At 42.0% G+C, this 25,112-nt stretch overlaps 2 protein-coding genes across 3 annotated transcripts in view; one reads left to right on the top strand and one right to left on the bottom strand.

The window, feature by feature from the left end:
- Positions 1–1,152: 1,152 nt before the first annotated feature.
- POT1 (protection of telomeres 1) lies at positions 1,153–7,169 on the bottom strand. Its single transcript, XM_069208288.1, has one exon. It carries the CDS (start codon positions 6,994–6,996, stop codon positions 4,630–4,632), a length of 2,367 nt encoding a protein of 788 aa, XP_069064389.1. The 5' UTR covers positions 6,997–7,169; the 3' UTR covers positions 1,153–4,629.
- Positions 7,170–7,844: 675 nt separating this feature from the next.
- Positions 7,845–25,112, top strand: part of SETD3 (SET domain containing 3, actin N3(tau)-histidine methyltransferase) — a 387,484-nt gene continuing 370,216 nt past the window's right edge. The window contains exon 1 of one of the 2 annotated variants that reach the window (XM_069208287.1): positions 7,845–7,973. The gene's annotated coding sequence lies outside the window, so the exon portion shown is untranslated. The remainder of the gene's footprint in view (positions 7,974–25,112) is intronic. The other variant, XM_069208286.1, reaches the window with a different exon arrangement.

The raw sequence follows: 25,112 nt of genomic DNA, 5'->3' as shown, positions 1-25,112 counted from the left end.
CATCACACACTGGAAGTAATAGTGAATAACAGACTGAGTCTGAAAGTTGCTGTATATAATTGAAAAGAAGACTAAAGATTATTTTTTATTTTGTTGTGGCATAGTTAAGTTTATACTTTTCCTTTACTTCCACTTTTTGATTTTTTTTTTACAGGCCATGAATATGAATTGCAATAGAAACAATGGGTGCAAGTAAGTATGTATGTGTTGGATTGGTAGCCGTATGTGTGTTGACTATAAGCATGAGTGTTTCTGATAAAACTGACACACTACACACACATATTTTTCAATATTAGAAGTTACTACACTTTCTGAGTTAAACAAATTCTATAACGTTGAGGGTTATTTACACTTAGACAACTCACAAGCAGATCTTCTAATATGTATTATTGTTTCTGTATGAATTTGTAGAGAATGTGGATGTGAGAGGATGTTATGTGTGTACACAAATTCCTTCCTCAGTGCAAGAAGGAATTACCTATCATAGCTTTACACTTACTTATGGGATCAATTGTAGTGTTTTATTATTAACAAGGCTTTATAATCAGGAATACATACAGTATTTTTACTCTAATTTTGATTTAGTCTTTTCTTTTGTTCCAGTTAACCTATTTAGTCTTTTCTTTTGTTCCAGTTAACCAACATCTGAGTAGTATTGCTAAACATGGAAAAATAGACATTGTAGGAGGTTTCTTTGAGCCTAAACTGAAATGTGGTACTGCTTATGTTCACAGGAATAATTAAAATGCATGCTATCACCAGTTGAGAAAAAATTTCGTATTCAGGCAAATTATAGAAAAAAGGCAATTAAACAGAAAATAGTGGAGGGTTTAGTAAAACGCAATCATCAGAATGATCATGCGTATAGTTTAACTAACACGCAAGGAAAGTTTGCTTTAGATTTCCACCATATAGGAAAGCTTTGTATATACATGCTTCAATCCAGAATTGATACTAGGTGTGCAGGAAAATGTGAATGCTGACATATATTTTTATTTAGGAATATGTGGGACTTTATGTTAAATGGACAAGATCCTTTGTGGTAAAAATGCTTATTATCATCTTCCTAGGGGCGGTATGGGGACTTATTGTTTGGGAGTGGTTTTCCCTAAAATGTACCAGATTGACAACATAAATTATACTCATGATAAATCAAGATCAAAAAGGGCAATTTATTCAGAAATAATTGGAGATATATTTGGAGCAAATATTCCTTCTATAGGAATTGTTCTGAATGATATGAAAATTAGGAAATTGTCAACCATTGTGGACAAAATGTTGACAGATTGTTCTGGAGAAATACTTCTCATGGATACAGAAATGGCTGCAGTTTGTTCAATGGTTCTTCAGAACCGTCTTGCTTTAGACATCCTTTCACTTTTATTCCAGATAACAATAAAGAAATTAGAAGCTACATTAAAAAAATGACAAATTTGAATTCTGACTTAAAGAACCTGAAACAACCAAGTATGTGGGAAAATATAGGTAAAGGTTTTACTAAAATAGGAAATTGGTTGGGAAATCTTAGTCAGGGTTTTGTGTGAACAATACTGAAACCATTATTAATAGTGGTTGTGTGTCTTATTTGTATAATTGGATTTTACAAACTGTACATATCAATAAAATTACAAAAGATGAAAAATAAACAGAGGAGAGAATAAATAGAAATGGAAACGATGAGAAGCAGATATTTTCGTGATTTGAGAAATTTTGAAAATCTTATTGTAGATATAATAAACAAAATAAGTTTTGAATTGTCTCATTAATTAAATGTTCTTGTGATGGTACATATTGCTGTCAGAGAGGGATTGTTAGAGAGCAAAGAATAAACAAATAGTATAAATAATTAGTGTTAAAAGAGTATAATTAGAGAAACTTATTCTAAAATTGTAAAATGTTTAAGTTTGAAATGTGGTTGACATAGTGTCCACCATCCTGAGTTCTATGTGGAATAATAACTAACGTTGAAAACAAATTTTGATGAATCATAACCATTTGTATTGACTAAAGATGATTAACATTTGATGAATAAGACTAATGATTTGAGAGTATTATTTGTTAATTAAATAATGTACTAAATATGGTTGAACTATTACAATTGTTGCATTTCTCATGTATTAGCATTGGTCAAAATGCCTAAGCGTTAGTATTTTTCCACAATACAGTGTTTGAGAGGCTATGCTGGCTTCACTGAAATTCTTTTGTTAAGTTTGTGTCTGAACTGTTCATTTGAAAAGTTCACAGTGGAAATCTACTGTCTTTGACCACTCTGTACTTCCTTCTGATAACTATAAAAAGTTTTAACAACGGTCTTAGTTTCTGGTAGGAAGTAATGCTGGCTACAGTGTCACGTTCTGTGCTATTTTCTACAGTGTTAATATTCTGAGGAAACTGCTGACCAGAGATGAGTGTCAACATGGACCTACATTGAAGAAGAGTGAAGGAAGGATACAAATTGGAGAAGAAGTTGAATTCAATTGGTTGCTCACTCTCATACCACATAGTCTTCCTCAATGGGAATCTAGCTAATGATTTTTGGGACTTTAATTAGGCAAAGTTCTAGATGATGTAACTCAGTTCCGTTGCAGGTTATGTCTAGTTTGGTTCTAGTTGTTCAGATGCAGTTATGTTCGGTTTTATATTTGACTTATGATTTTAACAGTTCACATACCTTAGGCCCAAAATTACTGAACTGTTTTCCCTTTCATGTTCCTGATCGATGAAGACCTGCTGATGCTGTGCTCTGCTGATGAAGACTCTGCTAACTCCTGTCTCATTTAGGAAAGGTAATAACCAATGTGCATTTGTTGTTCTTTTACAGGTTTCCCCTTAGAAATCTAACTGCATATTTTTGCTAGTGCCATAGTTCAGATGTTTTCCAAATTAATTTTTGCCTTATTTTTGATTTTCGCATGTGATAAATTTCCAGCCTCACAGATGCTTTTCAAATTAGAATTTGATAGCAAGGATGTCTGACCCAAAAATGTATGTAAATGTTTATTAATTGATTAAACTGAACAACTAATAAAATCTAACGCTATTTCTCAAATAATTTGGAAAAATTATTTGGAATATTTAATGGTGATTGCACTTGTTAGGCTAAGATTCTTTAGACATTTTGGACAGACTGTATTGTTTCTGTATTGCTGTTATCTGGTTTTACATATTAATTACATGACTTTAACACTGTTAATATAAGGGCAAAAAATGTTTAAACTTTACTAAACTGGTGTGATGATTCATTGCCACATAGGTAATGGCGTGTGTAAGTTACTGACTCCTTATTACATTGTTGTTGTTTTTTATGGCTATTGGTTCCTATTTTTTGATTTGATGATCGTATTACTCCTGTCTCAGTCAAAAGTTTCAAGTCTACCTCTGAGGGTAGTTGATGTCATTGCCGTGTTATGTGTCACCTACTTCTACTTTAGGGGGTAACACGCCCACAAAACTGAAGATGATGTGATGTGGAACAACCCCCGGAAGGTTTGAAGCCTGCGGGCCAAGGATAAGGTGGCTCCAAGATTCTACTGATGCAAGATGTTACTCAACTGGTTCATGTAAAATTACTATTTGAAACCATTTAAGAATTTTAAGGGGCAGGTGTTACTATAGCACATGGTGGCACGTTTGTACCCTTTTAAACTTGATAAATATCCAGTTTACACTTAATATCGAGCAGCCTAAAACACCCATAATTTCAAACAGATTTCATACCTAATAAAAAACAGAATTTGACTTGTGACAAATGTCACTAAAGGCAAATATTTGAAAAATTATTAACTATTTATATGAAAAACCAGAATTGCAGCTCCTGTTTTCTCAAATGAAACCCTCATGTATAGTTAAGGACAAAGGGCGTAACATGACCAGCCAATATTTACTAATCTTGCTGTTTTTGGTTGTACATGATTTTGGCCAACATTTACTAAATCTTGCCGTTTTTGGCTGTACATAGTTCTGAACAAGGGCTCTTTTATAATCTCTGCAACAAAAAAAAAAAACATGATTTAAAAAGGTGTCTTCATCAAACTACACTAAAAGCCATGCACTGGTGTAGGAAATAAGTTCTGAAAAAAGCAAATAAATGAATAAAACCATGGCAAGTATTTGCAAAGCCAGACTTACACAAGCAGTCAGCTTGCAACATGGCCGTAATGGAATACAAAAAAAAAGTGCTATGAAGCGGCTAGCCCTGGCTAAAATCACAGCATAGGTTGAGGGAGTTACAAACTTAGAAGCAAATCACTCTTTCCTGATAAATCTGTGCTACATATCCATATCTTCACAGGCATCACCCACACACAATACATACTATGAGTTGCTGTTTTTATTAAGTGTATTAGCTCTTGGAACACTGGTGGTTTACTTCCCTTGTTAAGTCTGTTTACTTTAGATCTTATTTTCAATTCTATGGATGTCTGTAATGTGCTTCCTTTATAAACACAGATTTTGTGGATTAGATTGCTCAATAAAATACAATTCATAATCCTTTTCAACATATACGCTTTAGAACTTACATATCTTTACAACTCAAGGTTCTGTTGCAGTAATAAAACAAGGACAATTTATTTAGGTTTTCATGATGTTACTGGAGATTTTTGGGGCAGCAAGTATACCGTCTACATGCTATTCTGCAAACACAGTATCAAAAATCTGATACAAAACTCCTGGTTTGGTTTCATCTTTGTTGTTATATGACCTAATGCAACATTCTAACCAAGGGTGATCATCTAATTTTGCTCTAGAAGGGCACAGGATGTTCATAACATCATGCAGCTTCTCTTGCATGGCATCATTCACCAAAATTTCAGACGCTTGTATTTGGAAAAACTGTTCTGAGCAATTCCAGAGGTATGCATCTAATGATCCAGTTCCATCACTAAATGTGAACTTCATTATTACAACATACTGCAGAGGTACAATTCCTAACACTGCTGCGACTGCATCAGGTTCATATGAATCACTTTTCATCAAAACAAAGAGTCCTTCCAAAGACTTTGGGCGGGAGCATTGTTTGCAGCCATAATAACAATGCTTACCTTGGAAAAGGTATGGAACTGAAAGGTTTGTTAAGAACAGATGCTCTTTTTCAGATCTGACAGGTATTACACTGTGAAACTGTCCTGAAAGTTTATACATTTCTTGCAATGAACCACCTTCTATCATAATCATAGTTTCCTGTGGAGTGCTCCAGTTCTCTTTTTTAAAGAAATGGACAGCTATTTTTTCTTCTTGGTTTTCTCTGGTCCAAAGAAAGGAATTATACAATGCAGTATTAGGCAAACTTTGATTCTGAGCCATGGCGGCACAGTCTTGCAAAACGAAGTTTAGATCTTCCTCATCTGGAATTTCTAGTAAGGAATTGCATTTGGGACAATGAAGCTTAACAGACTTACTGAGCACCTGGGGCTCAAAATAAGTTAGTTTGGCACGAATACGATATTTTTGTGGAGCTGTGCTCTTCTTGATAATATGCAATTCAGTTGTCCTCACATGCTGGTGAGCAGTAAGCACTGTTGCTGATGACTGTTGGCATCTCTCTATAGGCCTTGTAGGAAAAAAATCTTGATTTGTGCTTGTGGATAAAGATTCTCGATCTGAAGGTTCATTTAAAGTATCATTGAATTCCAATGAAGAGATTCCTTCCAGATCCTGGTAGTCCTGAGGATCCACAGCACCAAGTCTCCTTTGTAGCTCTTGAACACAATAACTGTTTTGTGGAAGAACTGCTATTCCTCTACCAAAGCCCGTACCACCATGCAGTTGGAATTCTATGCACGGTATTTTTGCGTCATCATCACATGATGTGTGACATTTTGCATGGAGATTGTAAATAGATAGATAGCTTCCGACTGCAAGTGATTTAGCTTCTTGTGCATGGTTATCAAAAACCAGAATGTCTACTGTCAGATTTCTAAGCTGGTGGATGACTCTGGGATCACCTTCCACGGCACCATTTACAACACACACCTTCTGTGGATACTGGAATTTTGTACCATCCCACACCTTCAGAAGAAACGAACAGCTGTCCACTTCTGCTTTACCCACAAGCTGGCATGTTAGGTCCAAAAATGTTGCAGGTTGAACAGCAGAAAGTATAACGGATGACCTGGAAGAGGAAACCTGGCTACATGCCCAGCTTCGTAATACTTCCACTGTTCTATGGTCCTCTTCAGAAAAGCAAAACGTTTTACTGGAGGTTCGAGGGATAACGGGGGCTCCTGGAGTGCCATCAAACACCAGGGATGAAAAACCAGCACTGGTACTTCCTTGTTTCTCATTTTTATACTCTTTGATCCGCAGTCTGTGAAATCTAACAATGTCGCCATTTTTAAAAACTTTCGGAAGGAAGTCTGGATTTCCACTAAAAAGCATGCATGTTAGTTTTACACTGGACTGATCCGTAATTGTTATAAGCGAATAGTAATCAGTACCTTTACTGCAAAGCGGTGGCTTGAAAAATGTCACAACACCAAACACGTTGACAACTGTGTTCTTTTTAAGTTGATCGAGTGGGGTATAAATATATTTCTGTTTAGGTCCCGTGGATTCTGCTTGCTCAGCCAACGCATCTTCCGACTTACAAATGTACACAGAGGATGCACTTTCATCGTCTAGTTCCAGTTGGCAATAGTACCTTCCGTCTTTATTTCCGGAAGGAGACCTGACAATTTTAAATCCAGTAATTGCCAGAGAGTCCCCTATGTGAACACGTTTTGCACATTCTTCTGCCAACTTCCCAAACGCAAAAATATTTATTGCACCGACTTCCGATGACACCGGCTCAGACTCCGGTTTTTCCAGTATAGCCTTCATCGATACTCTTCCATTTCCAAGTTTCGTCAAGGGGTAGCTTTGTGAAACAAGTCCCAGGAAGTATTTGCTGGACGGTTCCAGGCCGGGATGTAAATCACCGATTCGGACCCTCTGAAGGTGTCCCGGGAGCTGAGATTCCAAACGCCCATCCTCGACATTTAAGAAAAGCACGGGCATCACTTACTGCTACTGTCTCGAACGCTCATCAAGCAAGCTACCGCTCTCTTCAGCAATTGACTTTTCAAAAGAAAAAAACATATTTTTCTACACCTCCGATGACGCTAAGAGCTCCACCTCTATCCGCCCCTGGTGAAATTAACGCTTTTGCCCGCGAACAAAATGGCAGATCCTGGTGCCTTCCCATAACTATAGCTGGTATTGCCCACACTAGATATGGCTGCGAACAACTCCTCCCTCATAGTGCAGCTTTCACAAGCACCAAACAAGGACACCGCCCGAACAGGGACCCTAAGACTCCTTGCCTCGCACTTCAAGAGAAGTACGCTTCTAGGAGGCGGAGGCGTTCCATGGGATCTGCAACGGACAATAATTCAACGGTTAAAACGAAATTCCCTATTGATGTTTTAAGAATGAGTGCATTGCTTCGAAAAGGAGCCTAAGTATGGTGATACAAGATAGCCTCTAAATGGATGCCTTGTCTATGAAGTGTTTCGCAATTGATTTACGACTTTAGTAAATGTATATGTAGGTCTTTAATTAAAATACGTAAAACGAGGTCCTGCTATTATGACTGGTGGATTGAAGGAGTGTTACCTTGTGTTTTCAAATTTCAATACTAGCCACGGGGAATGCAGCTAAACTACGAAAACAGCAAAGCTACCATCCAAGTCAAAATAGCAAAGCAACTGATCGTCGCCCTCTACGTCAAAAGCACCGTTTAATGACTGAATTGGTAGCAGCCAATAGGAGGGAGGTGTGCTCTAGAGCAGTGCAAGTCGCGCTCGTGTACACGCTAACCATGGTTAGAATGAAGTTGTGATAGCCAATAGCATGGAGGGGCGAGCTCTGGGGGTGGGGTCGATGTGTACCAGGGTAGGTTGAGTTACAGGCACGCAGGCTTCTGGTTCTGTTCCTGTCCTGTGCAGGCTCTGTCAGCTGGAGGGGTCGCAGGATTGCTAGGTGCAGGTTAGACGGTAAGGAACGCGTGGGGAACGGACACCTCGGGTTGGGGACAGTTGGCACCCTGTGACCCTGAGTGTGAGCCACATATGCACACGAATAAGGCGTTCCTTTGCGAAACTCACAAGAGCTTCACATAGTTAATGTAACCCTCTTGCCTCCACAATTCATATAAAGCTCTACTCTCAGTGCTCACGAAAGTCATCCGTTATATTGGAAACTTTCGTCCACGCTTCTGTAGTTAGGAGGTCTTGTCACTTGTCCCTTAATAAACCCCTTACCACGCATAAGCATGGGGCACCCCTGATCGTACATTGCGGACAAGGAGCCCTCTGTCCGGTGCGTGCGCCCACGTATTCAAGAGTTTGTATTTTGCAGTCCACCGACCACGTAATTTAATATTCATCATGCACGAAATGGCGTATTCTGATGCTTGCCTATGAGATGTCCCCTTAAATTGTCCCTTCTGTCTGGTCAGGTTGAACCATAGCGGACTGAGAAGTGAAATCATAGAGACTGACTCTGTTCATTTGTTCTTTTTGTTACCAGGTGTAATTTGTAATGGCAATTGTAAAATTTGTGTTCAGTTTTTCGGCCAGACTGTTATCGATGCTTTAATGCAGTGGCTCTTAAACTTTTTATTTCTGTGGGCCCCCCACTTAATCATTACTGCAACGCGGGGACCCCATTAAATCATTTGAATTTGGGGACTCTCACCGAGTCATAACTGGTAGTCAGGGACCACGGGCTTAAGTAAATTAGATGATTAGAACCTCAGAGAATGCAGAAAATACTGAAACGAGTATTCATCAAATACATAAATGATATTGTGTTTAGTTAACAAACAAATATAAAAATAAACAGTTTCGTTTTAATTGGACGATTGGAGCTTTTCTAAATTCTTTAGAGGCCAGCCATCTTCCCTAATGTATTCTGTTTGATGAATTTTCACTGTTCTCATCAATGAACCTGACTACACGAACCTATTTTTTTTGCCTCTAGTTTTAAATTCAATTTCCTATACAAGTACTATACATTTGTAATGTGCAATTTTACATGTTGCTTCTTTATTTATATTTACTTTATGAATCTGTTATTATTTTTCCAATTGTCTACGTAGTATGCGTCACAAGCCCCCAGACCACGGGTTAAGAACCACTGCTTTAATTTGTGTTTACATTTTTACATGACCCCTCGTACTGTTCATGTAGAGAACCATGGTATACATTTTCAAGAGCCACACGTTTTACTTAACTCCATGTTACTTAACTTGTGTAAAGACCCAGGGCATTTACTAAACCAATATACTGCTTAATGTTTATACCGGTTAAGGTAATGTTGTGCAGATCACAAATGTCAATGTATTTAAATGAACAGGTGCATCATAATGGCATTTTTTGGTGTCTCTTAGCACATGTGCTGAAAAAATAAGTCCCTTTGTCTTAGATGTAAGCTTGTTGATCCTGGGGCCATCTTCCTCTTCCTATTGCTTGATAAACAAGGCGAGTCACGTCCCCAAAGTGACATCCTATTGCCACAGAATTCTAAATTAGTTATCTTCCTATGGTGCATACCTTACTTCCTCTGAAGGAGCTGCCACAAAAATACTTCTCATCAGCCCTCAAATTGAAACCTAGTTGGTTGATGTGAGAAAGTAGCCTCTTTCTAGCCTTGTTACCCCCACTTTTGGCCTGTTTGTGAGTATATGTCAGGGTGCTTTCACTGTCTCACTGGGATCCTGCTAGCCAGGGCCCAGTGCTCATAGTGAAAACCCTATGTTGTCAGTATGTTTGTTATGTGTCACTGGGACCCTGCTAGCCAGGACCCCAGTGCTCATAAGTGTGGCCTATATGTATGTGTTCCCTGTGTGATGCCTAACTGTCTCACTGAGGCTCTGCTAACCAGAACCTCAGTGGTTATGCTCTCTCTGCTTTCTAAATTGTCACTAACAGGCTAGTGACCAATTTCACCAATTCACATTGGCATACTGGAACACCCATATAATTCCCTAGTATACGGTACTGAGGTACCCAGGGTATTGGGGTTCCAGGAGATCCCTATGGGCTGCAGCATTTCTTTTGCCACCCATAGGGAGATCTGACAATTCTTACACAGGCCTGCCAGTGCAGCCTGAGTGAAATAACGTCCACGTTATTTCACAGCCATTTACCACTGCACTTAAGTAACTTATAAGTCACCTATATGTCTAACCTTCACCTGGTGAAGGTTGGGTGCAAAGTTACTTAGTGTGTGGGCACCCTGGCACTAGCCAAGGTGCCCCCACACCGTTCAGGGCAAATTCCCCGGACTTTGTGAGTGCGGGGACACCATTACACGCGTGCACTATACATAGGTCACTACCAATGTATAGTGTCACAATGGTAACTCCGAACATGGCCATGTAACATGTCTAAGATCATGGAATTGTCACCCCAATGCCATTCTGGCATTGGGGTGACAATTCCATGATCCCCCGGGTCTCTAGCACAGAACTCGGGTACTGCCAAACTGCCTTTTCAGGGTTTGCACTGCAGCTGCTGCTGCCGCCAACCCCTCAGACAGGTTTCTGCCCCCTGGGGTCCAGGCAGCCCTGGCCCAGGAAGGCAGAACAAAGGATTTCCTCTGAGAGAGGGGGTGACACCCTCTCCCTTTGGAAATAGGTGTGAAGGCTGGGGAGGAGTAGGTTCCCCCAGCCTCTGGAAATGCTTTGATGGGCACAGATGCTGCCCATCTCTGCATAAGCCAGTCTACACCGGTTTAGGGATCCACCAGCCCTGCTCTGGCGCGAACCTGGACAAAGGAAAGGGGAGTGACCACTCCCCTGACCTGCACCTCCCAGGGGAGGTGCCCAGAGCTCCTCCAGTGTGCCCCAGACCTCTGCCATCTTGGAAACAGAGGTGTTGCTGGCACACTGGACTGCTCTGAGTGGCCAGTGCCATCAGGTGACGTCAGAGACTCCTTCTGATAGGCTCTTAACTTTCTTACTAGCCTATCCTCCTTCCTAGGTAGCCAAACCTCCTTTTCTGGCTATTTAGGGTCTCTGCTTTGGGGAATTCTTCAGATACCGAATGCAAGAGTTCACCAGAGTTCCTCTGCATCTCCCTCTTCACCTTCTGCCAAAGGATCGACCGCTGACTGCTTAGGACGCCTGCAAAACCGCAACAAAGTAGCAAAGATGACTACTGCAACCTTGTATCGCTTCATCCTGCCGGCTTTCTCGCCTGTTTCCTGGTGGTGCATGCTCTGGGGGTAGCCTGCCTCCTTCTTGCACCAGGAGCTCTGAAGAAATCTCCAGTGGGTCGACGGAATCTTCCCCCTGCAACCGCAGGCAACAAAAGGCTGCATCACCGGTCCTCTGGGTCCCCTCTTAGCACGACGAGCGTGGTCCCTGGAACTCAGCAACTCTGTCCAAGTGACTCCCATAGTCCAGTGACTCTTCAGTCCAAGTTTGGTGGAGGTAAGTCCTTGCCTCCCCACGCTAGACTGCATTGCTGGGTAACGCGTGATTTGCAGATGCTCCGGCTCATGTGCACTCTTCCAGGATTTCCTTCGTGCACAGCCAAGCCTGGGTCCCCAACACTCTAACCTGCAGTGCACAACCTTCTGAGTTGTCCTCCGGCGTCGTGGGACTCCCTTTTGTGACTTCGGGTGGACTCCGGTACACGCCTCTTCTAAGTGCCTGTTCCGGTACTTCTGCGGGTGCTGCCTGCTTCTGTGAGGGCTCCCTGACTTGCTGGGCGCCCCCTCTGTCTCCTCATCCAAGTGGCGACATCCTGGTCCCTCCTGGGCCACAGCAGCATCCAAAAACCCTAACCGCGACCCTTGCAGCTAGCAAGGCTTGTTTGCGGTCTTTCTGCGTGGGAACACCTCTGCAAGCTTCTTCACGACGTGGGACATCCATCCTCCAAAGGGGAAGTTCCTAGTCCTCTTCGTTCTTGCAAAACACCAAGCTTCTTCCATCCGGTGGCAGCTCCTTTGCACCCTCAGCTGGCATTTCCTGGGCATCTGCCCACTCTCGACACTGTCGCGACTCTTGGACTTGGTCCCCTTGTTTCACAGGTACTCAGGTCTGGAAATCTACTGTTGTTGCTTTGCTGGTGTTGGTTTTCCTTGCAGAATCCCCCTATCACGACTTCTGTGCTCTCTGGGGGTTGTAGGTGCACTTTACACCTACCTTACAGGGTCTTGGGGTGGGCTATTTTTCTAACCCTCACTGTTTTCTTACAGTCCCAGCGGCCCTCTACAAGCTCACATAGGTTTAGGGTCCCTTCGTGGTTCGCATTCCACTTTTGGAGTATATGGTTTGTGTTGCCCCTATACCTATGTGCTCCTATTGCAATCTATTGTAACTTTACACTGCTTGCATTACTTCCTTTTGCTATTACTGCATATTTTTGGTATTGTGTACATATATCTTATGTATATTTGGCATCCTCATACTGAGGGTACTCACTGAGATACTTTTGGCATATTGCCATAAAAATAAAGTACCTTTATTTTTAGTATATCTGTGTATTGTGTTTTCTTATGATATTGTGCATATGACACCACTGGTATAGTAGGAGCTTTGCATGTCTCCTAGTTCAGCCTAAGCTGCTCTGCTATAGCTACCTTCTATCAGCCTAAGCTGCTAGAAACTCCTCTTCTACACTAATAAGGGATAACTGGACCTGGTACAGAGTGTAAGTACCCCTTGGTACCCACTACAAGCCAGGCCAGCCTCCTACAGTTGATGGCCACCCTATTCTGGAGAGAGTAAGATTTGACAGGAGGCTGATGATGACTAGTATTGAAAAGGACCAGTAAGTAACCAGGACATTACTTCCAGGGCCTATTTCCTTGTCTAACTGTTTAACTAAAAGAACAGTTGTGTAATCTCTTTTAAGGTTCCCTGTGTCTGGACCCACTCTGTCCACTGATGGGGAGGAGACCATCATGGCACACCCCAGCATCCATACACTTAATTGATACTGCTTCCTAATCATTTCCTTTCCATGCAAAGAGGCAGTCTGTGACTTACAGGGATCAGTTTCTAGTAACTCGTTCCCCAGGCAACGTGTAAACCACCAAATCATGGAAGTCTGTTTTCTGAATCGCTGGTGAGTGCCATCAGGAAAACCTCCCATGATAAAGTCAGAAGGGCCCTTTCAGTTTGTGAACCAGGTTCTCTCCAGGCAGTTCCTTTTTCACAGTAGACCACCTCTTTCTACACCATAGAAGGCCTGAACTTTACTAATAAAGCGTCTACTAACTACACTCTTGCTTAGCTTTCCTAGGATGGTAAAGCAGACAATGAAGGTTGGCCTCAGGAATAGTCTATAATGGTCTACCCATGAGGTCTTAATGACAGGATATCACCATATGACATGGAGATGAGAATGGAGATATCCCCCGCTGTCTTGCATGTAAAACAACATAGTGATTTGAAACACTACACTGTATTGAGGTGGGGTGGGTTAAATAAACATGATGAAAGCAGTTCAACTATAGTAATTTGAAGTGTGCATTCCAGGGTATGACCTGTAGTTATTGCCCGCCCAGTAGTGTGATACTTAACATCTCTGGACCAAATGCTCACAAGCAAATCAGATGTTATCCATTTTTGGTCCAGTCTTTGTTTTTCACCTGTTAACTCTTCTTTGTGGCTGAAGCGCTCCCCTCTTTGTGCCTCTGTTGCGGATGCCTCGGGCAGAATACAGCCATGCTTTGAGGAGCATCACCATACACAACGGCTGTGTCTGGAGAGCAGCCTGGAAAGGACACTTGAATGGAGAACCACCACAAACCGGTTCTGGAAGTACAGACAGTTGATCCACATCTGCTTTGACTGTGTAATAGTAGGAGGCCCTGACCAATCTGTCATTCCAGTTCCAAGTTCTCTTTGACCATCAAATAGAATGCTTGCAGAGTACTCCGAAGGCTGCAGTACAACCAGAGCAGGCGTCTGTCAGACAACTTTCCAGAGGTGAGCGAACATCACCTGAGGTCATTTCTTGTTGGAAGAAGATTTGCCCTGACCCGAAGCACCTAGAAGCCACCCAGACTTCCGAGAGAGGGAAGGAGACTACACAACCTGCAAGCGGTATGAATATCCAGGGACTGCCAGAAGCAGCAAGACCCCCGTGCTGAGAGGGGCTGCAAAGAGAAAGAGGACTGTGAAGCCATAGAATTGTTGGACGCAAGCTCCCCAGAATCACAGTTCAAATTGAAAATAGTGGTTTGACCGACTGTGCCTGACCTCACTATGAATGAATGAATAAATGATCTTTATTTGCATGATTATTTAAAACCTTTGCAAAAGCACAATAATAGAAAATACATAAAAGGTTAACCAAATTAAAATTACACTTCATAGTTAAACGCCATATCCTTCGCAACATCTATCTCCGTGCCATTGCCTAAAATTGTCTTGGACTAGGATGGACATTAAATCGCAGAACTTGGTTGTAGTTATAGCATGTTAAATGGCATGAAGATCATCTTAAAAAATGTAACATACCCACATCTTGCAATACATATCAGTAACTCGCTACCTAAAAAGGATTCCCTGCACCTATTGAGATTGTAGAATCTGGGTGCGCTTACAAGAGCTTATTAGAGGGGATTTTTGGAAGAGTTGCCGCAATGTGTATGGAGTGTCCAAACCTACACCACATAAATAAGACAAAATAGTTTTAAGCATACAAGTAAAATTCTTACCTAAAAGGAGTGTAATAAAAATACCAAAGAGTGTGAAATAAGACAAGTCTATAACAGTGTGTGTAAAAATTCACTAAAAGACTTTAAAACGGAGATACAGATACCCTACAATGCATAATCCACCTCCATTTGGCTCCTCCCCCCGTGGCAGTGTACTAATGTTCAGAGTCTATGTTGGATCTCATATGTAAGTGCCGGTGGAGCGCTCAACTGCCCACTTTGAAACTACTCAAACACAACATTTGGGGGGTGGGGGGTGCGTCAGCCACTTAGTTAACAACGTGTACTCAGGTGCTGCCTCCCCCTTTTTAGTTTTCGTAAGTTCATGGGCACGTGCTAGCAGTAAAGTTTTCCTCATGATGGTGAAGAATTTCCCAAAACGGGCCAGCTCAGTGGGCATCTCTGTAGTGAATTTGTATTTAACGGCTTCTTTATATGTCCTTAGGCCATATTTCAGAAAAAGAGGTTTTAAAAGCCAATGTCTCTCTGAGGCCAAACCCGGGCAGCAGCATATTAAATGACAAATGGATTCAGTGTGATAATTACATAGAATACATTCCTGAGAGTGCTGCCAAGTTGATTTCCAACTGTATCTAAATTCCCATGCTGGTAATGTTAGGAGTCGCATATGAAAAATGCTTTTAAAAGTTCGAGCTCTCAGGACTGCTTTTATATACGGCTGTTGGTTAGTTACACTATACGACTCTGCTAAATCCTCTAACCCCCTGATTTCCCTGATTATGACAATGTCCCTTTCTCTGGAGATTTGCGTGCCATGATCTTTCAGTATCTTTTTCAGGAGGGCCTTCAATATTAGGGGATGCAATGAGTACATGGGACTAGATTAAAAAAAAACCCTCAGCATGCCTGAGATAAATGGCACAGCTGCTGGAAACGTCTTCAAATGTTGCTTTCAGTGAACCCCTCAAACTGTCGATATTGGCCCTGGAGACAGCATGAAATAACTTAATTATGTCCATTTTGCAGTTTATGTCCATACTTGTTATATTACATTCTAGGCGTATCCCTGCATGTCTGGTGAATTTAGGGATTTGAAAGATCCTTTTGTATGCTCTCATTTGACATTCCTCCAGAGTTTTTGTTATCCTGCCTGGGTATGCTAAATGGCCATAGGTAACAGTGGATAGAAGTTTTTCTTTTATAACTCTCCTAATTGATTCTGATGGCTTGGAGCCGGAGATAGAGTTTAGCTAAAGCATAGGTGGTTCTCTCTGCCTACGTTCTTAGTGCTGTTGCCTGATGTGCTATTTTACCGGCATTAAAGAGCCATACTCCAAGGTACTGGTATTTTTCTTCTGTGTCTATTCATAAGGTACTGAGCTTCCATGCTCATGGATATTTTTGCGACTAGCCTCCGAACACCAAAACCTTGGTTTTCGTTGCATTAACATTCAGAGCGTTTTTTTTCTCGTTGTAATCGTGCAGGATGGCCAAGCCCCTTTTCAAGCCCAGTTGAGTCTGGGCAAGCAGGACTAGATCATCCGCATATTGGATTATATTAAGCACTGTCTTTCCCAGTTTCTGGGGAAATGTATTTCCTTTGAGTAGGTCCTTACCAATGTCAGCCGTATAGAGATTAAAAAGGGTGAGAGCAATGACACAACCTTGTTTTAGGCCTTTGTTAGTGTATACTCTTTTGGTCACGTGTGTTCGAAATCTTTAGTCTCACCCGTGTATCAGAGTAGAGTGCCATTATTGCTGCCAGTAAATTCCCTGTTATCCCCCAGGAGGCCAACTTCTTCCAGAGTATGTGGCGTATTATGCCATCAAATGACGCACTGTAGTCGATGAAGCATGCAAAGAGTGGTTGAACAGCTGGTTTCAAGGTTTTCTGTCCTAAATATGCAAGAGCTAGCACATTGTCCAGGGTGGATGAGCATGGCCTAAATCCTGTTTGGTACATTGATATAATATTATTTTCTGTAATCCAATGTTCCAGTTCCCGAAGCAGGACCCTTGCATAGGCCTTGCCATCCGCGTCCAATAGATCTATTAACCTATAATTTCCCAGGAGGGTAGAATCACCCTTTTTTTTAAATGGGATGCAATAATGAGCCTTTCCAGGCTCCAGGAACGTCTGATCGATGTAGGCAGTTGTTGAAGAGAGTGGTCAAGGGGGCTGCCCAAAAATCTTGGTCATCCTTAAATATACTGCCGGGTAGACCATTTGGGCCAGGAGCTCCATCCCGCCTAATACTGCTTAAGATCATTTCAGTCGATTTGACTATGACCTTTAATGCAGTGTTATATAGGCCTTCAAGATTGAATTGCCTCCCCAAGGGTCCCTTGGTTTCGATGCGTCCTGGATCCACATAAAGGGAGCCCACGTGCTTTTCCCAGACACTGGCTGCTATTGCGTTAGCCTTACATACTGGCCCATGTTCTAGAGCATTTATGTATTTCCAGAACTCTTTACTTTTGTTAGGGGGCAGCAAAGCTTGTAGGTGGATCCAGCGTTCTTTAATCTCCTTCTGCTTCAGTTTCCATATTTTTCCCATAAGATCTTTTCTCGCCTGTCTCCTGAGAGTTTCTGCTGCTGAGGATTTATTCCTTCTGTATCTTTTTTTCTAACTGCCTGCACTTTTGTTTACTCTGAACGTATTCCCTTGTTGAGTTGGGCAGCTGTACCTTTTCTCTGTTGTTGTCTATGTGCCCTTGTTGAGCTGGGCTGCTTAATAAGGAATGTAAGTTCATTATCATGAGTGCCCACTGTTTACCATTGTTCCCACTGTTTACCAACATGCCTTATACCAAAGCTCGTATTTTACCTTATCCTTCTCAGTCCATTTGATTCTCTTTGTCAATGGACATAGGTTAGTTGAGATTTGCATGCCACTAGCTATGTAGGATGGCAGACTTGTTGCTTCCAGTGTTATTTCTATTGTAACAGGGTTGTGATCGCTCTCAGGTCTTTGGATCACCTCATAATTTAGGCATCTATCCCAAAGGGCCGGACTCGGGAAAATGTAATCTAATATAGAGATATTTTTGAATGTTGGAATAGATGGGCCCGCCTCGCGTCTTATCATGTGATGATCTCAGTTGGTGTTCTGTGAGAAAGGTCTCTAGGGCGAATCTCAAAGAATCTCCAGGGAGACTCGCACTCTGCCCAAGTTGTCGAGTATTGAAATCACCCTCAATTAAAAGTTCATGATTTGGGTACTCATATACATATTCCTTTAGTGTGGACAGGATTGACGTAAGCTTAGTCCCTTTAGTTTCTCGATTAGGACTTAAATTTAGATTTATGATTGTAATTGGTGTTACTTTTTTAATCAGGGCAAAGCCATATGTGGTTATCACATGAACCTCACTGGTTGATTTCTCCCACAGGATTGATTTCACTGCTCGTTCTATATTGACATATGTTGCGAGACCACCCATGTGTCTTCCAAACAAGTTTTTCTGTTTTTGCGGGGGTATAAATGGTTGCAAAACCATCAATGGTTTGTGGTTCCTTCGTCCAGCTTTCGTGGAAGCACAGGTTATCTGTATTTTTTAGGAAGTCCTCAATGTTGGGGCTAGCAATGAAAGGCTAGCCCAGCCACATTCCAACTGATGACCTTAATTGTGTTGCCTATATTACTTTGTGGGGGACCAGATAGTTAAAGGCACGTTTTCTCATTGATGTTCAAAGCTGTAAGGAGCCAATCCCAGGTCGATCTACCCGAGATGGTCCGTTCTTGCGCTCTCCTGTTGGGGCTTTCCAGCATGCTTTATTAGCTGTACAGAGATCTTGACTATTATCAATGGTTCTTCCGCCGGAGTGCCTCTCAAAGCGCTGAATGGTTTTTTGATCGGGCGTGTGGCTTGAATTTCCCTGGTCAGCACTTGCGGATAACGCTCCTTTCTTGGTTTGCTAATTTTTATGCCCCAGTCTTCCAGGAGTCCCTCATATTCGAAGAGTTTTAGCAACCAAGGCCAGGTTAACCCAAGATGTTAATGTAGATTCTCCTGGGTAGATCCATGGGTATTCTTTGAAATTTACTGTTAGGAGGTCCCCTAATGTAAGAGTCCGTAGTTATGGTTTGTGGTGCAATAATCTCAAGATGTTTGACCTGTTTAGTATATCCCAGGAGCTCTGTGATGCATATAAGGGGGTGAATATTATTTACGGCTGTCTGCCAATTTCCTTCCAGTTTATGCTATTTGTATTTGAATACCCCTTGTACACCCGCTCTTTCTCTAGCTTGTTTGTGATGGGGTGTTCTGGTTGTGCAGAGTATGCAAATATTTGCTGTCTATGATCTCTACTACAGGCGACTCCCTGAGCGATCTCCATTGCATCTTTGCATTTAGGAAATTCTTCAATGGACTTCCATTCGGCTCTTTTTTAACTTGGGCTAGACTTCTGGAGGTATTGCTCCTGTCTCCATTCCTCTTCCATTCTATTCAGTTGGTTACTGTGACCTTTTGAGAGTGGTTCCTGGTATTGATGTTGAGTTGCGAGACTCCTCGTGACCTTTCAATTGTATGTTTCATACCATTTGGGAGTGACAGTTGATATATGAGGGAATTTCAGCTTTCTTGCCCCATGGAATGTTCCTTCTATCGACTGGGACCGGCTGACCGGTCTAAGGGGGCTGCTTCTTCTTGACAGCCCCTTCTATGACAGTTTTGCATCCCTCCACCGTGGCCAGTTGCTCTTGGGCCATCACAGCATCTGTCTCACCAATCAATGATGCTGCTTGCCCTCCTATTGGAGTTTAGTTATCCTTTGCTATTTCATGCTCATTGCCATTGGAGGGTGTTTGATCCGTGGACACTTTGTGTTCATTCGGCCCTAAGGCAGAGCGTTCTATGTCCTTATATAAGACTTTACCTTCCCTGTTCCAGCCTGGTCGAATGCTCTACAGGTATGTTCCTGGGCACGGGTTTCATGTGTCACATTTAATTGTGACCTCTGCCGGAAGATTTGGATAGGACTCAACCTGCCCGGATGGCTGCTGGGGGTCACTTAAGCCCCTGTATCTGTGATTTTTACTTTTTGTGCTTTGCGACTTTAAGTGTTTTTTTTTCAACTTCTTTTCTGCTGTTTCGTTAATTGTGGTTGCTGCTTTGCCCTAGGATCGTGCTCACAAAATGGCTTGTGGTTTACGTCAGGAACCTGCTCTTCTATACTGTTTACTGACATTAGTTACTACAGAAGGCTGCAGTTCTAGGGGTCTGCTTTTTGTTGCATATTGGCTAATTCCGGTTCCTCGCTTCCCTCTTCCCTATCTGTGAGCACTGGTAAGCCCTCTTTGGAGGATATCTCGAAGGGCACAGTCTGTTGCTGGGCGACCACTGCTCCCATACCAGTCTTTTAAAAAAAAAAAGTTTCTGGCAGCTGTTTTGCAGTGCTGGATAATGCTGGTTAGTAAATCTGGGAGAGTCGCCAGTTTATCTATTATTTCATCATTTTGTGCCCCCTTGGCCACCTTATCCTCTCTCCCACTATGGTCCCAGTTGTCTAATTTCCCACAAAGTGAGTTCAGCTTGCCTTCTATGGTTAGTACGCTTTGGGTTAGCATGTGGGTTAGCTCTAGGTGGACCTCCATTTTGTGTGACTGCCAGGTTAAGGCTTGCACAGCGGCTAAAAGGGGGGCATTGATGGTCTCTATGATGTACTCTGGTCTAACCACATCTCCCCTGTCCTTGTGGTGGTCAATCTGAGCTGGCTTTTCCTCCTGGGGACTCTTGATCCCTTTGCCGGTGCTTGATGCTCCCATGTTTGTTTCTCGCAGTGGCCAATCATCTTGCTCTAGTATGGTTGGCCATTCCCGAGAAGCTTTCATTAAGCCATGTAGCAGGGTGGAGCAAATTTGTACGTTGTCTGTGGATTCATTTGCTAGGACCACCACTATTGGTGGTTCAGACTGCTGGTGAATCTCAACCACTGTAGCTTGGTTGCTCCTACTTAGAGATTCTGCTTTCATTTTCCCTGGTTCCGGATTAACGATCCCTCTAATGGGTGCTGGACTTGATACCGCCGGCTCGTACTCGAACTTTTGACTTCCCCACAAGCCATGTTTTTGTCATTGTGTTTATCATTGTTTTTTACCGTTGGGGCTATTCCAGCATTCTTCCAGGGCGGTGTCTGCCAATACAACCAGTTGTTCAATTATTGAACAGCCTATACAGAAGCTTGTCGCACATCTAATGAAGTCCAGCTCTTGCTCCTGCTCCTGTCTATATTCTTATTTGTGCTCAGTTCTTGTCAACCTTGGCACTCCTTCTCCTGCCCCGCTTCTTGCTCTTGTAAAATAGTTGTGAATGTAAATTTTCTTCGAGCTGGAAGCCTTCCGCTTGAGGACGGTCTTGGAGTCCATTGGAGTTTTGTTCTCATCTACTGGTTGCTGGCCTGCCGTAGCGCTTGATTCATTGACCTCCCATTCTTGATGCTTCAATCCGATTGATGCTGCAGTGCTCGCTGTGTGCAGCATGCCTAGGAGAACGCAGGACACAGGGCCAGAAAGGACTCCATGTGGAGATGTTACTTTCCATTATTGCTTGGGATATCTTTTTCCTAGAATCTAGAATGTGATGATGCGGTGGTTGAGGTCAAGAATAGAATGAGGAGGCTGAGATAGAGACTGGAGAGAAGGGAGGTTGGATTAGGAGCTGCGTTGAAGGTGTTGTGATTTCCTGAACTTTAATAAAGAAGAACTTATGGAAAAAGGAATGGACTTCTAAAGGAGTAATCTTTCTATTGGGGACGATGGGCCCGTGCAGGAGACGGGCTAGGGACACCTTCACTCCTGGATTTATCAAACATTTACAGTTTCTTTAAATGTGGGAAACTTGGAAACTGGAAACTTGAAATCTTCATAATCAAAACAGCTGGAAGGTAACAGCAAGAGTTGGAAGAATCTTATATTTAATTAACAATTCAAGAACGATGACTTAACTTTAATTGTGCTTACTCTAATCCCTATATTGAGATTGTAACTCTTTCCTAAGATCTCATGCATAATTTCCATTAGATTGCGTTGTAAGCCCTTTTGAAAACTGTATTTAGTGGCATGTATAACGAACGCATTTCGGGCACGTGAAACTTTATTTGGATTTGAAACCGGCAGCAGTGCATCATGTGCAGCATCGCGTGCGTCTCGCACGCACTCTATGTATCCAGCCAAACTAACCGAGTAGGATCACACGAGCCTTTAGACCGCGCTCTCTCGCACTCACATCACAACATCGAACCTGTGTTATCAGAAAAATACACATCAAAGTGCTATAAAATAAGAGAAGAAATAATTGAAACATAACTTACCCGACGCTCTGGACAATCCACTCCTCTACTTACAGCAAATGGAAACATCGTCTGGGTTTTTTAGAGGAAAAGGGAGGAAATTGAAGTAACTGAAAAAAGACTATGGTATTGATAAAAGAAAGACTAGGAATATATTTAAAGCTCCAGTGGCAAACATAATTAAAGTGCTTTCGGGTAACCAACTATGAGATTTATAATAAAAAAGACTTATAATAAAATAAATATACATATATAGAAAAAAAAAGAAAGAAAAAAGACAATACACATATAAAACAGAGAAATGGGGGATCAAAGTATATCTGCACCCCCACCATTCTTAGCAACTCATGGGGATCCGCCTATCCCCTGGAAACAATGGAAGAAGATTTTTAATACTTATATGTTGGCAATAGGTAGTGACCAGTATGCCCCTCCTAGACGACAAGCTATCCTGTTGCATCACCTTGGCATTGAAGGCACAAGAATATATGAAAACCTACCGGAGGTATCTCTACGAATGGGAGACGGCCAACCTACTAATGTCTTCGATATGTCTATACAAATGCTAGACGCACAATTTACGCCAAAAACCAATCTTGTGGTACGCCACAATTTTTTTTCAAGGGTGCCACGAAGAGACGAAGATATTGCATCATATGTTGCAAGTTTAAGAGGTCTTGCATTATCTTGTGAGTTTGATCAGTTATTAGATTCCCTGATAAGGGACCAACTTGTGAGGTGTGCACACGATAAGAAGATATGATAAAAATTAATGAGAGATCCAAATCTGGAGGAAGCTATACAAATTGCTAAAAGGATGGAGCATGCAGCTGTATGGTTACAAGAAATGTAAGAAGTTCCCAAGGAAATGAAACAAGGAATTCTAGCTGAAATCAAAAAGAAATAAGATCCACGAGCTAAAGTGGAGTGGAACAAATTTACTAGGAATTCTGAGGGAATTAAAGTAAATAACGAAGAGAAACGCAGAACACAAGAATGGATAGAAATAAAATGCTACTGTTGTGACGCTCCGGGGCACATAGCCTCCAGTAGAGCATGTGCTGCTAGGAATGCTGTTTGCCGTAATTGTGGTAAAAGAGGACATTTTGCCAAAGTTTGTAGATTCAAGTCCAGTGTAGGAAACAAGTCAGTCCAAGAAATTCAAGATGTCTGTGAAACTATGGACATCATTTTGACTGTGCACGGGGAACTGATTTCTCACGACGGTGAAGGAGCATCAGTTCAAGAGGTCAAAGAAGAGAGTACTGACATACTAGAAAAACCACAAGCCCAAGTAATGTTGGACAATGTACTAGTCAAGCTTCTAGTGGATTTGGGAAGCTTATTTACTCTCATATCAAAATAAGTGTATGAATCGGAATGGACGAACCCAGCGGGCAAAAGCTTGGCAGTTCCAGACATCAAAGCTGTGGGTTACGCTGGGAAGAAAATCAAGATAGTTGGAATGCGCTGGATGTCAATCTCTTTAAAAGGAAGGATCATTCGAGGAAAGGAGTACATCACGGACTATAGAACAACTCTGTTGGGTTGGCGTCATCAAAACGATCTAGGCATAATTTTAAACCCCAACGCAAAAGAGCCAGTGTTGCTTACCAACGAAATGGACATTGGAGTAGTGACTGAGTCATTGCAACATAATTTGGTTACGAAGTATCCTGAGGTCTTTTCTTCAGAATTAGGCTTCCTAAAAGGGTTTTCTCATAAAATTATATTGAAGAGAAACACTACACCTGTGGTTCATAAAGTAAGAAATGTCCCAAATTTAATGAGAGAACCTTTGAAGCAAGAGTTGGAAAAACTATTGAAGGATGACATCATTGAACCGATCGAATCTTCGGAGTGGTTAGCTCCGGTGGTGGTAGCACCAAAGGAGGGTGGGAAGATTCGCTTATGCATTGATCTTAGGGATCTCAATAGGTGCATATGGGTCGACCGACAACCACTACCTAACATTGCAGAGATGTTGTCAGTAAGAGCGAAAGGGAATGTGTTCAGTGTCCCAGATATATCCTCTGCGTACCACCAGATAAACTTTCACGAGGATTCACGACATTTGACATCCTTTGTAACTCTGTTGGGGGCCTTCCGCTATAAGAGGATGCTTTTTGGGCTTGCCTCCACTTCTGCGGTTTTTCAAAAGATAATTGAGCGAATTTTTGGGGACGTGACTAAGATGATATGTTTCCAGGGTGACATATTGATAATGGGAGAGGATGAATCCGATCATGACCTTCTGTTTCAGGAAGTAATGTACAGATTAAAGGGAAATGGGCTAACAATTAAGAAGGAGAAATGTCAAATCTGTAAGCAGGAAGTGACGTATTTAGGACACACAATAAGTAGGGATGGTATTGGGCCCAAAAAGAGCATAGTGTCTGCGATTGAACATGCGCCTGAACCCAGTTCAAAAGATGAGCTAAGGTCATTTCTGGGACTCGCAGAATATTGCTCGATGTTCGTGAGTAATTTTACCGAAATAGTTGAACCGCTGAGGAAGCTCATGAAAAAAGGTGTAACGTGCAAGTGGGATGAGAGTTGTAAGCACTCTTTCCAGGAATTGAAAGACTGTATCTTGAAAGTTCGTACCCTGGGAGTATTTGATGCAAATGCTAAGACCTTTTTAACCACAGATGCTAGTAATGTGGGTGTAGGAGCTGTATTGACACAGGTTATAGATGGTGAGGAACGCATAATCGGTTTTGCGTCTAGGCGACTACAAGGTGCTGAGGCCTCGTATTCCGTAATCGAAAGGGAGCCCTAGCTTGTTGTTTGGGAATTAACCATTTTAAATTCTACTTGTGGGGTTTACCCTTTAAACTGAGGACAGACCGCAACCCATTGACATATACTTTTAAGGGAGGGCGTGGACTTGAAGGTAGCATTACACCACGTATTTCTAAATGGTTACTGTCAGTATTGAGTTACAGTTTTATTGTGGAGTTTGTAAAGGGGAATAAGAATGTTGTTGCAGACTATTTTTCTAGAGTGCCCATGAGTGAAGAGGAGTTTGTGGAGGATGGAGTAAAAGATGTTATAGGAACTGTTCTAGGTGAGCTGGCTATAACAGCCCAGGAATGGGAAGATGCGGATACTACTGATCCTGTCCTGCAGATTGTGAAGGAAAAGGTAGTTAATGGTTGGAGGAATAACTATGAGCATGCCTGTGATCTGGCTGGGT

This window comes from Pleurodeles waltl, chromosome 9 (assembly GCF_031143425.1).
Source record: "Pleurodeles waltl isolate 20211129_DDA chromosome 9, aPleWal1.hap1.20221129, whole genome shotgun sequence".
NCBI lineage: Eukaryota > Metazoa > Chordata > Amphibia > Caudata > Salamandridae > Pleurodeles > Pleurodeles waltl.
Note: the sequence above shows the minus strand (reverse complement) of the source record. Positions and strands in the feature narration are given on the sequence as shown.